Below are 16,126 nucleotides of genomic sequence, written 5' to 3' on the forward strand. Positions count from 1 at the left end.
ATAGATGAGTGCATGGTCTTTAACTATGCTAAATCAGAGCATGGAATGAAGGCTGATATACACTTTTAAATTGCATTATATTGCAGGTGTCCTATAAACTTTCACTTCAACGGTTGCTGCACAGTCCTCTCACTTTTGTCTCCAGTGTACTTGGGAGTTTGGAGTGGGAAGAAGGTTCCATGTTTCTGTAAACTTGGTCTTTAAGCTGGAAAGTTCTTGATGTAACCACTGCTGAGAATGAATTAGTACTAATTCATTATGTTACTTTCTCTGAGGTGACACCTTTCGATGACAAGTGTGCTGTAGGCTTCTCTCCTTTATTTCTCATACTGTTTGGGGGATACGTGTCTGTCTGCGGTGACTGTGACACAGTGACTCTGTGCAGAACTGAGGGCCAGCTGCATATTCAGCCTCAGTTCTAAGGGATAGGGCCAGAACTCCCAAGTGCTGGGATTCTCTTCAGTGTTATTTAAGTGTTGTGGGAAGAGCAAAGAACAGTCCTTAGGTTTTGAGTTTTTTTCTAACTGGTGATGCTTTAATCAGCTATTCAAAGACGGTGTGAAAGGAGGAAAATTACAGATCCAAAACAGAGACCGAAGTTCTTCATTGAATTATTATTCCAGCAGCTGTTTGTAGCTTTATGTAGATGCTTTCAATTAAATGTGGCTTACGAAAGCTGTAAAAACGCCCCAGTACGTTGTTCGGATTTGTAGTAGAATTGAATTTCAAGTGGGGGAATGTGGGATTAACTAATGCTGTAAGAGATTTATGGTGCTGTATAAACACAAGTTGCAACATGGCTCTGACATCTGACATCTTATGGCTCTTAGCAACTCTGTCAGGTGGTACCATTGTGATTTCTCTGCTCATAGGTTGTGAATTTTACTTCTGTTTGGCTTCAGAGACTTTAAGCTTTTAGAGAATGTGCTTGTGGATGGTTGATACAAGGATTTATTCTTGAGAAAATCAAGAGGCTGCCCAGAGATTATTGAACCTCCATCCTTGTCAGTGTTCAGTACTCTGATATTGATTTGCAGTGTTTCCCTCTTGTGTGACTTGACATCCATTTATGTTTTTATACTGAATTTATCTCTTTTTATGGTGCATCCAGAGAAGACTCACCACAGGTGTTCCGGGGAAAAGTCTTCATCTTAAGAGATACTGGTTTCCAGGCGTGTGTGTAGGCTTGTATGGGGAATGCCTTTTCCCTCAACAGATGATTTCAGTATTCCATTATACTTTGATTCCACCTTTCCCCTCCAAGCAGTGCAGATCCTCTAGAGGATGCTGCTCAGCAGACCATGAAGATGCTCAGCAGGCTGCAGCATCTCTCCTATGAAGCTAGGATGAGAGTTGGTTTTGTTGCACCTGCAGAAGAGAAGGCTCCGGGGAGAATGTAAAGCACCTTTCAGTATCTGAAAGGGCCTATGGGAAGGCTTTTTACAAGTATGTGTAGTGATAGGACCAAGGGGTAATGACTTTGAAATGAAAGGGTTAAGACCAGGTTCAACTGAAATGGTCAGAGTAAAGTTAAAATTAGGTAGTAGGAAGAAATTCTTTACTGTGAGTGTGTTGAAGAACTGGAACAGGTTGCCCAGAGAAGCTGGAGATGTCCTATCCCTGTGAGTTTTGAAGACCAGGCTGCATGGGGCTTTGAACAAGGTGGTCTAGTGAAATGCACACACTCTGGTGGCAGGAGGTTGGAACTACAGGATCTTTAAGGTCTCTTCCAAACATTCTGTGGTTCTGCAAATTCACATGCAGAATGAGTAGGGCAGGTGTCTTAGTGAAAGTGTTGATTTTTCCTAGAAAGCAGTACTGGAGTGGTGACTGTACTGCATGATTATCTGTGATTACACGCAGGGGAACATCCTTTCTCCCAGGAAACAGAAGTCTTAAATTGTAGAAAAATACTCTGGTAATGTCCTTCCTCCTGAAGAAGAAAAGATGAACAAAAGTAAAAAATACTTCATTTCTTTCTGTACTGTTTGGTATAATCTCTAGTTACTGTGGAGGAGAATGGTGTCAATGCATGAAAGACCTCATAATTAAAGTTGATGTTTTGGGGACATTACAGTGCTACTTCTTTCTCCTGAGTTTCCTGAAGGGAGATGATGTTAGGAAACACTCACAGAATCACAATATTAACAGCATTTTTGCTTACAGCTGCTGTTTTCTCTCCTGATGGTTTATGATACGGAGATGTTCTTCACCGTGCTTTTAGCGTGGCAAAGGGCATGATATGTAATCAAGTTATGAGTTCTCATCAGTCTTCTCTAGCACTGCTTGGACAACAAACTTTACTCAGTGAATAACTGTCAAACATAATTATTCTCATATGAGTACGAAATAATTGAATTGCAATGATTAATTAAAAGGAATATCAATCTGCAGGTTGTGTGTCTGTCATCGATATGGGATTTGGAGGGACCTTACGAGAGCCTTTTTCCTACCGGTAGAAATCCATGACTTCCTAAGTCAACACTTCTGTCTGACTGCATAGTCTTACTGCATCAGTTAGAGAGCCTTGGCATTGCCATTTGGGGTTTGGATTTGTTAGCATAGTGGCTTACAGGGGGGATTAAAAGAACATTATGAAGAAAAATTGGATTTTACCTTTCTTTGTATCTGGCTTTCTTTAATAAAGAGTTTGAATTAATCAAGTATTAATTTGTTGGCAGGTTGAAAATGTAGATCTGAGGCTGTTCTGAAATATAAAAGTGATCTGTACTTGGTCTGAGTGCTACTAGATGTGTTCCAAACAAGAAGTAAACCCACAGCTATTACAAGGGGATTCCTGATCCCATACAAGTGCCACAGAATAAGTTGTGTGATTTAGGTTTGTTTCTCAAGTTCTATCAAACATAATTTCCACAAATAGTCTGTAATTTTAGAGAAGTAAGAAAGATTAGTGAGAAGTTATTTTCAATTGCTTGATTCATGTATTTTGGCTTTTAAGCTTTGCTGTGTTTTGAGTAGTGAGGTTATACAGGGGGGCTGTGTGATATTAATACTTTCCCCTTCCTTTCCCCCCACTTTTTCCTACTATCGTCATGTTTTGTCACTGTCATCTCTCTTCAAGTGTAGATTTATTTCTCATTCGAACTGTTGTTTTTGTTGGCAGGAGCTACAAGCAAGTCTGTGAAATTATGTAATGTCTGAAAAGTTATGTTCATGATTAATTAGCCTATCATGAAACTATTTTAGTGTGTGCGGAATAACTAGATCATATTTTTTATTTATTTGGCAGGGGTGGAAGGCACAGTGGTCAGATCAAGGAACTTCAGAGTGCTTTGTATTAACTACTCTATACATTACCTGTTCACATTTGGAACATGAAATGTACGTTTTTTATTGGTCACTTAATGTGAACCTCATATTTTATTTTTTTTTTTAGGAAACAAGCTTGGGCTGCAGGTATTCCTTTTTTTCCCCCAAACTGTAAAATTTATAGTTGTTTGCTTAAAGTTGAGCACCCTTTAAATGTCATACTCAAAGAAAAAATTGCCAGAAATTAAAAAATGGGGTAATGATGTGTTATTTCTGAACTGTATGGACTTGAATGGCACAGCTCTCATGGCAGTGGAGTCAAGATCTCAAGCAGAACTTGAAGTCTGGAGGGAACTTTCTGTATTATTTTATGCTGCAAGGCTTTCTCTTTGCCTCCCCTGCATCAAATAAAAAAAGGTATCCCAGTGGAGTTAGGTTATAATCTGAAAATTCAAAGGTTATAGATATTGAACCTTGCAGATACTGATTTATTTATTAAGACTTCTTGGTAGTAATGAAGACTCTAGGTTTTATTGTAAGCATCAAAGTAGAGAGAAAAAGAAGAGGTATCTTCTGTAGGTTGGGCTATAGAGGGGTCTTAATAGCCTGTTATTGAAGTGATCATGTTTTAGACAAGTAGTTTTCAAAACCTTTTCTGTCGTCTTTAAAACTTGTGATTTCCATTACTGAAGTGCTGTTTCACAAATCCTTGCTTTTTGCAAATGTGAAGGAGATCCTCTACCCATCCTAAATGTAATTACTCATTTAAACCAGCTTTGCAGTTAAGAAACACCATATTTAATTTTTTTGTTTTCACTAAGTTGACTATATTCTTTCCTGTGGGGTGAGTGTAAATGCTTAGTTGTAAGTATTTTAAATACTAGAAAGTTAAGGCACAAACAGGCAAGAGCTGTAAATAATAATTCTATTTAGACTATTAAGAAACAGTGGTATAGTCAATCTCCTGGTTGTGTCTCAGGATCTGCTATCTACTTGGTACTTCAGGATGGTTAAGGGAGGCACTTTTCTTGTGCTCGCCCATATGGCAGCCTGAAACATGTGTTCTGTAGGAATCAGAATTGCAGGCTTCATTGCAGTGATCAGATTTCTGTTGTATTTATCTGTTGGTGCTAAAACAGCTGAACAGTGCATGCACAAGCTGGAAAAGTGAAATATAGAAGTGAGTTGTTTAGTTGTCTCGGTCTTACAGGCTAATCCACTCCTAAAGACTTTTCAGCGAGTTAGACAGGGTCGCTCTTGTCATGCTGCTTGTCCATTTCCATTGAGATACTGTGTTTTCTCCTCTGCCTGAAGGAAGAGGCAAGGGAAACGTCTTCGCACGGAAAATTCTGACGTGAAGTGGATTCCTGCAGTGTGTTTTATTTAGTATGTCGTTGTGTCTTGTCTCAACCATGCTCTGCACTTATTTGGAATTAGATCAAGAGGTGTTTTTGCCGTTCCACTGCACAAGAAAATTTGCGGTGGAAGTAGTTTGTGTTTTGCTAAGGAGAGTTTTACTTTAATGGCCAGGGCCCGAAACTGTGGATGATGCTGTAGGTACAAGTTATTTCATTGGTTAGTTCTTTTACTGGATGGAAGGAACCAGGAACTGCTTCCTGTCAGAGTTGAAAGGAGGTTGATTCTAGAAGGCTTCAATTTCAGACTTCGGTATGGTCCAAGAGTGCTGTTAGATGGATTTGCTAAATGATTATTTCTTAATTAATTAATTACTTTATAAATCCTTTGGTTTTGCCTTTTTGTTGAAGTTGCTTATCACTGTCTGTAGGCTATCAGCAGTCCAGTTGCTGTTTTTGAAGCAGAACACTGTTTAAAAATCTCTCATGAATTTACAGTCAACGAGTTGCTGACTTAATGAACTTTGTTACGACCTTTGTCCTGTCCTTTTTTGTGTCCATTTGCACAAATGCTGATGATAGAATTTGTATGTTTTCCTTGAATAGAGTGGCAATTTAATATTACTGGTAGGACAGAGAAAGGTGTCATGGGCTACATAGACTTTAATACTTGGAAATAGCATAGAAGATGAATTGAAACCAATGCTTGTGAGCCTCACTGGATTTGTTTCTCAAAGCCACCAATAAAAGTTGCTACAATAATTTTTTTTAATTCCCCCTCCTCCACCCCAGTCCCCCAGCTTAAATGTAATACTTAAGGCAAATTTTAAGCCTCTTTCCTTCAAGAGACTTTCTTTTAATTTCGTATAATAGGCCTGCTTGAAAGCCTTTCTAAGAAAAGCTGGTCTTCTGTGAAATGTTTACTGGCTTTGTTCTGAGCTGTTTGAGCTCTGGTTTACATCACATGGCTAGTTAGCAGCACTTTATTATATTCTAAGGGAGATTATTTTACTCTATTTGTAAAATGACCTACTGTGATCTGGGTTTTTAATTATGAAATTGCTTTTTCATTTGGAGGGTTGAGATTTCTTGATAGCAATGTCACTAGTGAACATGATCTGTACATATAAAGAAGCGGAGACTGACAGAACAAATCGTGTCATTTGTTGAAAGTGCCAGCCTCTTGGTTAACTCCTTGGGGTACAGGGCTACCATGCCTATTCACGTTTATTATCCTCTGCCATGGATTGCAGCACACGATCAAGCAAAAAACTGCTACTCTCCCAGGTCTTGTATAAAATGCACTGTATGTACTTTACAGAGCTGGCAGATTTTCCATGGCTTTGTGTCTTGGGCAATGGCTTGTAAAGGTAAATGCCTGCCAGTGATTTCAGTGTCTTGGCTGTTGAATAAACTGCTTTTCTTCTCTCAAGAATAATGTTCAGTTCCTGTCAGGGGAAAAAAAATGAAGCTGTTAGCATTTAATCAGCTGTATGTCCACATCCTCTTGCTTCAGAAAGGAGACCAGGAATTACTTCATTTAAAAAAAAATAAATAGATAAATAGATTTTCATTACTCTGTAGTTCACCTGGTAGATAAGTATCCTAGTGATTGTGTTTTTTACTAGATAGAAACCAGTTACTAAAAAACAAATGGTGAGTGGCCAAGCTGCTGCCACTTGTTGCAGCAAGAATATGAGCTCAGGCATGTCATTTTTCTACTACTTGGGCCTTGGTAAGAGAAGTGGCTGTGTTGTTTACAGTGATGTAATTTATACTGCATTTGCTCTTGAAATAATTGAGCAGAAAGGATGTCAAATTATATGCATGAGTAAAAACTAGAACTACTTTTTTGTTTAAAAACCCCAAATGTATACAACAAGACCAAAATGTATGTGCTCTCTTTTTAAAGCTTCTGTTTCCTGATCATATCAGTGGAAGAAATCTAAAGAAATAGTTCTCTTGTAGTTCCATATCAGGTTCTGGAATTTCTGGCCATAATAATTTTGCTTTGTTCCTAATATTTTTCTCTTCCCTAATATTTCACTTTATATGAGGCAACTACACAGGATATGTCTTGACTTCGTGCAGAAATTCACCTATTTCATCTTGAAATAGAACAGTGCTCTGCTTGTTTTATTTAGAATTGCATTTCAAATACTAGCCCAGTTTCAAAAAGCCCTGCTTCTGTATTTAGTGTACTGCTATTCAAATCTAGATTGTGCTGACAGTAAATTTGCCCCAAAGAGTAAACTAGATAAAATATGCATATGATCAATTTAATATGCAATTAAACATTTTCCCTGAGCAATTAGCATCAAGACAACTAATAATTATCCCGTGCCACGCTGCAAACATTATACGCATTTATGTAGGATGACTTTGGTAATAAGTTATGGATAAAAATATGCATATATACAAACATCTGAGTAAACATAATATCACAGCAATGAGGCATGTGCTTTTCATGCTGGAGTTTATTTAATCTGTGTAAAAACAATGTGTTTCCCCAAAGAATGTAAAAGTTGATGTGGCCATGGGACACTGTGAATTGCACCACAGTTTACCTTGTGGTTATGTGCATCACCTGCTTCATTCTAGTTGCAGTGCAGTTAAAGGTAAAATTTGGAAAATACAATCCCACTTGAACAACTCTGTATACCAGTGACACAAACTAGGGGATACCATCTTTGGAAGTCTCCTAAGCATATGAAGAAACTGAGATAAAGACGACATTGTGGAAATACACATGTGATGAGTGGGATTGTCAAAAGCTGGATGCATAATGCACTTTACCTCTGATTGAATACCTGGAAGTGTACTTGAAGGACATGATTTTTATTATATACCTCTGAATGACTACCTAGAAGTGTACTTGAAGGTAAGATTTGAAGGACATAATTCTTGTTATAAAGCGTGCATGGCAAATACCAAATGTGTGATGCTCTTAAGACATCTAGATGGATTTAAAGAATTGAGTTTTGAGGGAATTGGGAACAGTAAATTACTCATTACTTAAGAGAAAAAAAAAAAAACTGAGCTACATGAAATGAAAAGGTGTCACCTGGAAGATGTGGCGTTCTTCAATCAGTGGTAGGTAGGTAAGGAGTAATACAGCTTATAGATAATCTGCTTGGTTGGATCTGCAGCAGTGATTTCATATTAGGTTGTGGAAGTCAATGGACTAATTGGAGAAGGAATGAAGAAAAGGATGCATGTTATTGGTACACTTGAGATTGCTTTGTGTGCCAGATTGAGGAGTGGAATTTAACAAACACTGGCATACAAACAAAAACGTCTTTTAGTCAGAAAGTAGATATTAAGATGTTTAGATTTTGAACCAGTTGCTGGTCTCATAGTAGGCAAGTAAGACAGCAGAAAGGATGGAGTTTGGAATTAAAAAATGTTCGAGTCCCTTAAATTTCAAGTGTTATTGAAATATCTTTTCAGATGAGGCTCAACAGAAGTTATCTATGTCTTAGGTGTCAAGAAAATGGAACTGAGTTATCTTTATATAAAGTCTAACTTAGAAATGCATTTTGAATTAATTTCCCGAGGGTACCTTGCAGAAGGTGAAAGAAGAGGTCAAACCCAATTCTAGTTGAATGTGGAATTGCCTACATGCAGTTCTGTTGTTGTGTGGTCTGTTCCATTTCATCTGTTTGATAGAGATAACTTAGATGTGTACTCCTGAAGGAACTATATTGCCACAGGTATTCATAACATAGCTGAAAAGCATTAAAATAAGTTTTTTGTCTTAGTCTTTTCACTTCAAAAACGTTGAAGATAGACTTTGAGGAAGGCAGAAGACTGCTTGGGCCAAGGTTGTGTTTACACAGTGTAGGTCGTGGTCATCAGAATTGCAGAAGATGCAAACAGAAAACTGCGGTGTATAGAGGATGTATTTGCATCCTTGAGCTGTTGATAACCTGGTGAGCAAAAGTACTTTGTAGTGGCAGGTTCTGTAGCTGGGCTCTGATCTCAGATTGGAGAATGCATAAGAGGGAATTTGAAGATGACCTTCTTCATACCACAGTTAATTAATAGCGTTAGCTACAGAACTTATTATTTAAAAGCACTCTTACTATTGCAGTGGAAAGGTGAATACATTTTTCAATTGTTTAGTCCCAGGTGCAGGACTAAAGCAGGAAACCTACAAATCAAAGAAGAAATTCATTCCCATTCAGGAGGAAAAGGCTTGTTTTCTTCTGTAGGGCTACCACCGTGTGCTGATATTGACTAGGCCAGAGTTTTGTTTTATTTCATTTATCGACGCTATTATAGGATGATATCTTGGGTTTGTGCTGGAAATTATGTTGACAATGTGGCGATAGTTCTGGTTATTGCTGAGCAGTGCTTACACAGAATCAAGGCATCTTCTGCTTCTCACATGTCCCCACCACAGAGGAGGCTGGAGGTGCTCAAGAGTCCTGGAGGTCATCCTAGGCAGAGGAGCTGATCCCAGCTGACCAGAGGCGTGTTCCATACCATTAAATGTTATGCTCAGTGTATAAAGTGGAGCAAGAAGAAGGCAGTGCAGTAGACCAACACAGGATGATGGTGTTTGTCTTCCCAAGTCACTGTTACATGTGAAGGGGCCCCGCTCTCTTGGCGATGGCTGAACACCTGCCTGCCCATGGGCACTGGAGCATCAGTTCCTTGGTGTGCTTTGCTTGTGTATGTGGCTTTTGCTACGAAACTGTCTTTATCTCAACCCATGAGTTCTCCACTTTGACTCTGCTGATTCTCTTCCCATCCCCATGCGGGGGCAATGAGCAAGCAGCTGTGTGGATCTTAGTTGCCAGCTGGGGTTAAACCCTGGCACATAGACAGTAATGCAAGATCACAGAAGGGATACAGTTCAAATAAGTCAAGTATCAGAGATTGTTGACAGAAGCAATAGCAGGGCCTACACATATCCAAGGGTTGTTTTTAGATTGGCTTCAGTTATTCTGTGTGTCTGTTGAATTTGGACTATAGTTGGAAAGCCTCTCTTCTGTAAGTGTAGAGACTTTATATTCATTCTGTTGGAAGTGAAAGCTGAGTTCCAGAAGACCAGGAGACTCCGCTGCATTTTTGAGCTGCTATTTTACACCTTTTTCTAGATGTCTTCTGTGCTTGCTTTGGGTGGTGGTTTTTCAACAGAAAGTGCAATTTTAATATTTTCAGTGGATATAAACTACAAATGAAACATGAATGCAGGTTGGCTTATGTGCAGCTAATTAATTCTAAGCTAATCAAGTATTGCTCTTGCAGTTAGATGGCTTTGGGGCATGTGAATCCAGGAGGACATGAAGGGTTTTAAATTTACTCTTTTTTGCATAATTCTAGGTATCTCTGATGGTTACCTTGTATATTACCATGCTTTTAGAGAGATATCCTCTCAAAGTACAGGAGGGAGATGTGAGCAGAGAAAGCCACTGTATAGTAAGGAAGTAAGTTTCATACCAGGAATAAAAAAAAGTACACAAACCTGCATTCTAGCAGTGATGGTAATCTTTGAGGGAAGGAGAAGTTTCAGACTGTAGCTTTTCCTCAATACAAACCATTTATGCAGTTAGTTGATTTAAAAGTGTAATAGAGAAAGTTCACAGCCTGGTCAGTCCTCTCTTTCTGGAACTGCCCTTGTACTGGCCTTTGCTCTGTGCTCTTTGAATGCATAGCTGCTGCATTAAGGTTTGTAGCAGGTGTAATGTTTCCACACTTCTGCCTGTCAGGAAACGTTTGCCATCATTTGAGTGTGTATTGTTTCCCATGATTTGGGGGCCTGCAGGACTAACATGGGAGCTACTGGGTAATTAGCAAGTTGTTTTAAAAATTCTGAATTTACTTTAATTTACAGTTCCTGAAGCATGATGGTTTTTTTTTTTTTTCAGATGTGGAAACTAAACTGCTTTTTACATACACACAATGGATGCAGGAAAGGGATTGCAGCTGAAAATACTCACAGAACCTTGTCTTGCCAGGGACCAAGAGCAGCTTGGTCAGTAGCTGTGATAGAAATCAGTACCTGCCGCTGATAGAACATTTGCTTTTCAGTATTAATATTTTAAAAACCAGTGTTTAGAGGCGCTTCTGGCAGTATTTCTTGTTTAAAGACTTATTTTTTTCAAACCGTGGTAAAAACAAAATTAAAAAAGGAGTGCAGGTAGCCCTTGAAGGTACTCTGAGAGTGTAGGTATTCTGAGAAGGCCAGCTTGCTGCTTCTGTCCTTCCTAAGGCTGTAAATAGGCTGGGACCAGGACAGTGGATCTGTATTGAAGGTCATGGCAGCTTCACTTTTCAGTAAAATTTGCCCCTCTGTCCTGGTAACCCTGTAGTTACTTAGATGCTATTTCTGCGCATAGGATAACAGAGATCTAATGCTTGGGTGTCATACGTAAGGATTTGTTTTCCAGCAGGTGATGTTGAGGTGGTTCTGAAAAGGCATGGAGAGGCAGTTGCAAATGTGAACAGTTGAGGTTTTTGGTTTACTAGTCAAATTTCTTGGGAGTGTGTGTGAAACTTTTAATTTCTTTTAATGTGTGTATAACACCTAATGAGGTAGCACTTAAGACTGTAATTGTGTGTACACAGCTAATGCCTAACAGTTTTGAGACAATCTGTTTAAAACCTCAGAGTGCTATAGCAATGCAAATAGGAATCTTCTTGCTTTGAGTGGGATTTATAGCTTTGGGTAACTCTGCATACTCAAAAATAAAGTAAAATGGAACTTTTCAGGACTTCATGTGACTTTGTTGGGGGCGGGATGTTAGAACATGCTAAACGCTTTAAGAATTTAATGGTAACTATAAATAAATTCAAATAAGTATATGAATCCCACAAGCACAGAAACTACATAGGAAAAAAATTGCTATTTTGAGTTGTAGTTCTGAGACAAGTTCTGGCATAAGGTAACAGAAGTCCATCTGAATTTTTGCTGAGGATTGATTTTGCACAGGGGCAAAGCCTGTTAGTTTCTCGGAATAGATAGCTGTGAGTCATTAAAATAAACAAAATAATTTACTGGTTGCATAAGTGACTTCTCAGTCTTTGCTTAAACATGGACACCGCACTAGTTTAACTAATGCTAGCACTACGTTGTTATTTCTAAATTAGCAGTGTGAAAGGTGTCCTTGCCCATGGCAGGGCAGTTGGAATGAAGTTTTTGTCCTTTCTAATCTAAACCATTCTATGATTCTTTGTTTTTTGTGGACCAGTCAGAATGCAGAATATGTAAAGACTGTGAGCCATAAGGTCCTTAATGTTTCACAATGTGTAAACTATGTCAAATAGTTAAAATGCTTTGGGGTTTTTTGGTGGCTTTGGTGTGGTTTTTTTACAAAACACTTAGTGAAGGCACTAAACCAATACTTTTTATTTTCAGTCTTTATCTGTAGCACAAACTTTTATTAACATGGGTTTTATTCTTATGTTCTTTAGTGACTGAAATAATGAAGCTATAAACAAAATTTAATGTACACACATTCATATTTTTAATGAAAACGGTTTCAAGGGTTAAAATGATCACAATTTCTGTTTAGCATAATTTTGAAATAAAAATGTGAAATTGGATTTTGGTGGTGTTTTTGGTGATACAGTATTGTCATAGAATACATGGCTCTAACACTATTTAGAGGATTGATGGGCTACAGTTGTTGCATTTATAATTTTATAAGGGGTTGATTGACTATGGCAGTTGAATGTGTGATGCTTAAATAAGTATGTTTCAATTTCTACTTGGAAAGTAAAATGAAAACCACACCTGTTTACAGGTGCTGAGATGATGGTATCTTATTGCTTCATGGTGTGTATATCTTTATTTTTTTAAAATCCAGTTTCCTGACTGCTCTTTGTGAAACTTCAGTTTCTGAATGCATTTTGGAATAAGGGATGAATTGTCTGTATATTTGCTCTTACTGCAGTTTGGAATACAACTATTAGAATGTGGCAGTCTTTTAAATTTGAATGTTCAGTTTCTAGTAACCTAGCAAAATAAATTGTTTTGCAAGTTGTCATTTACCTTGTTCACAAAATTAAAGGGATGAAAAATTCTTCTCTGCTTATTAGTTGTGTTGAAACAACAGTGTATTACTGGGTAAGGGCTGTTCAGACCTCCCTTGTGCGATAGAGCAGACACCAGACTCCTGAAGCTTTTGTAACGCAAATATTAATATTAAATATTAACACAAAAAGTATTACTGGTTCATCTGGTACAAAATATTGCAGTGTGGAATACCTGACTTGAATAGAACTCTTTCCTGTAAGAGATGAAATGGAATTACCCTTCCTGAAGACTAATCATTGTTTCTCAAAAGAAAAGTGGTGGGTATATTTTAGAAGATAGACTACTGATTAGAAAAATAGATTAGTGTCTCTTAGTGTTCTTTTTGATTAAAGTAGGTGGTGTATTGCTGTTTGGACAACATTCTGCTGCTGTTAATAAACAGCTAAAAATATGCACCAGCCTCCCCCAAATTAACCCCAAACCACCATAGTCTATGCTAATTGAGACAGTTGTAAGCCAGAACTAATACTACTGGTATGAATTCAGGTTTGCTTTGATTGCAAGTTCAAGCAAATTGAAATGATGTCTTGTTTACTGTGGTGACAGGAGTGTGTGTGTGTATTCTTTCAGTAGTTGTGAGAACAGACCCTGTAATACAGTTATAAATGTAAATGGCTTCAAAGCATATACTGGAGCCTGTAAGTTTCTTGGAAACTTGTATATGAAGTAATAGGATTTGCAAGCTCTTTGTGATTAGTTTTGGTATGGGAACATCAGTCTTTGTAGCCCTGAACTGCCAACAACCTTTGTCCTTTATTTTACCTTCAGGAAAAAAAAAAGGGGGGGGGGCATGTTTGAAATAGGGAAGTAAATGAATGTTGGCTAATGGCCATGTCTTTTCCTAGAGAAAAAAAAAAAATCTTGGAAAGATAGATGAGATTGTGGACCTGGATTTGAATGATATGTGAGGCTTTGTGAATTATTTATCAGTGCAAGCCTTTTCGAAATGGCTAAAGCACTGTTACATCGAAGGGAGAGAGAATGGTATGGTTGCCAAGAAGAGATTTTTCCTGGATTCCACTAAAAGAATAATCTGTCTTTTAAAATTATCTGTATTAAACTTCAAGTAGTAGTTAAGAAATGTCCACACAAGGATGCAAAATCTGTTTGAATAGCTCTGGACCCTTTTTCTGCTGCTGGTTATTGGCATAGTTTATGTATTTTGTTTCAATATCATTTTGCTCCAGTGACATATCTGATAAAAGCAAAATTATGGTTAAGATCTGTTGAATTACATCTGACGAGTAAGAATAGTAATTAAATAATTTTATTTTTATTTATATATATGTTGTTTTTAACAAGTGAAAGTCCTGCAAGTAATTGGTAAAACCCTTCCCACCTATAGAACCACTGATCTCGTTCAATGTCATCCTTGTAAAACTGACAACACCAATAATACTGGTTTTTTTTGGAAGTATGACCATTTTTGAAAGCTGTCTGTTCTATAACTGAAAGGATTGTTTTTATCCAAGTAGCAATTTCATATTTCAGGTAACCATATAATCCGTAATGGAGATCTTAGTAAGACAAAAGACTGCAGATGATGTTTGTTCCTATTGGTTATAAGGAGGTTACAGCAGTTCCCTTTTATAGATGATGCAAGAGAACATATCTCCTTACTTAAGAAAAGTTCAGCTCTGTTTATCTTCTATGTTCATTCTTTGGGCTATGCATGTATGTCAATAATTCAGTAATTGGATTGTGAAGAGTTGAACAGTGGGCAGACCTTCTGAGGACTAAGTTTTTAGAAAAGCTGCGGTGCCTTGGGGTATGTTTATGGGGAAGTATGTTTGTGTGCTCCTCTTCTATGGCTAGGAAATAGCCATATATTCTATACCTTCCTAGTGTCAGTTTGCTTCATGCTGCTTGACTTAAAATTATTATAAAGCTTCATAACATAAAAGTAGTTTCAGTATTTCTATGTTATATTGTGATAAAGGGCACATCACCATGGAACTAATTCCTTCACAATAATACCCTTAAAACAAACATTGCCAACTTCCCAGATCTGTAATGGAATACATATTTATAGGTCAAGTGAAGATAGCCTGCCACCTTTCAAAGTATTGTAGCATAAAGATTAAATGGAAAATGGAGATAAAGCAAATAAATGATTGCTTTGATGTGTTAAGCTAACAGCATTGACTACCTGAATCTGGAAACTACGAATTTGTGAAATAAACCATTTTAATCTGAGTTACTGTGACACTCTCTGCTAGAAGGTACTCTGTTATTTTACTATCCCATTTGAGAGAAATAGTTGCATATAATTTTATTTGTTACAGACCTGTTTACAGATACTTCCATGTAGTCATTAATACATTAATATTTTGAATATTGCACATTAGTGTTTTCATTAAAGCTCTAAGATGTAATGCAGAAACTGTATAATAGGTATTTATTCTCTGATAGTTTGTCAGGGCTAAGGAAGATGGGAAGTAAATTTGTATAATTTCTGAAGTAATTCTTTGAAGAGTTCTGTGTATTGCTTCCAGACATTGAAAGATTGCATGTTTTTAATTACGAATGTGTATCAAAGCTGATGGGATGCATCAGACTGGCATAGGTAACTCTTGATCTGTTACCCTAAAATGGTAGTTTCAGAGGGAGGTATGAGTTGTATTGGAATTCCAAGTAATAAAATAAGTCTTGAATTTGAGAAATTTTAGTAACTTTGCTTCCATGTGTAAATGAACTGTATTAGTCTGTAATCAAGACTGGTTTACATCTTGATCTTTGAGTACTGTTGCATTTGAAGAACAAGTGATTGTGTTCTGGATTGTAATTGTGTGTGCAAGAATAGTGTCCCAAGTTCTAATTTTTCCTTGTTATTGTAAACACTGCTCTTGTATTGGAGATGCTTCCATGGATTAATACACAGGGTGGCTTATTGTGGGCCAACCTAAAGTTTATGAAATAATGTTTTTATCTTAACATGTAACCCAGTTACTGAAGTGAATGTTTGCCGTGGCAATTAATATATGGTACAACAAAACACCAAGTAAAAGCCATGGAGGCTGGTGGGTTTTGGTTTGGGGTTTTTTGTTAGCTAACTGTCTGTTTATTTTTAAATCTAGCCACGAGCTGATCCCATCCCGATATGTAGCTTTTGCTTGGGAACAAAAGAATCAAACCGTGAAAAAAAGCCAGAAGAGCTCTTGTCTTGTGCAGATTGTGGCAGCAGTGGTAAGTTGGCTGAAAATGTTTGTTTTAATATGTCTTCTAAAAAATATTTTAAACTTGTGAATCTGATCCTGTCTTTGAACAAATGTAAATTGAGAACTGAACCCAGGAGGGTGGAAGAGTTTGTTGTTGTTTTTCTTGGTTTTGTTTGTTGGTCTGGTTTTTGTTTGTTTTTTCTTTATTAAGCTAGAATTTTGTCATCTGTATAATTAAGATAATCACAAGTGAGAGGTATGAATTCATCTTTATGTCAAAGTATAGATCTGCTGAG

General features: G+C 37.4%; 1 protein-coding gene across 10 annotated transcripts in view; it reads left to right on the forward strand.

Annotated features, from left to right (window-relative positions):
- Nucleotides 1–16,126, forward strand: part of KAT6B (lysine acetyltransferase 6B) — a 110,107-nt gene that overhangs the window by 36,709 nt on the left and 57,272 nt on the right. For 8 of the 10 annotated variants that reach the window (XM_066324079.1, XM_066324080.1, XM_066324082.1 and 5 more), the window contains one exon: nucleotides 15,750–15,858. The exons of the other annotated variants lie outside the window; for them this stretch is intronic. In XM_066324079.1, the coding sequence (XP_066180176.1) occupies nucleotides 15,750–15,858 (109 nt within the window). The remainder of the gene's footprint in view (nucleotides 1–15,749; nucleotides 15,859–16,126) is intronic. 10 annotated transcript variants of the gene reach the window in all.

The sequence above is a fragment of the Sylvia atricapilla genome, chromosome 8 (genome assembly GCF_009819655.1).
Source record: "Sylvia atricapilla isolate bSylAtr1 chromosome 8, bSylAtr1.pri, whole genome shotgun sequence".
In the NCBI taxonomy this organism is placed as follows: domain Eukaryota; kingdom Metazoa; phylum Chordata; class Aves; order Passeriformes; family Sylviidae; genus Sylvia; species Sylvia atricapilla.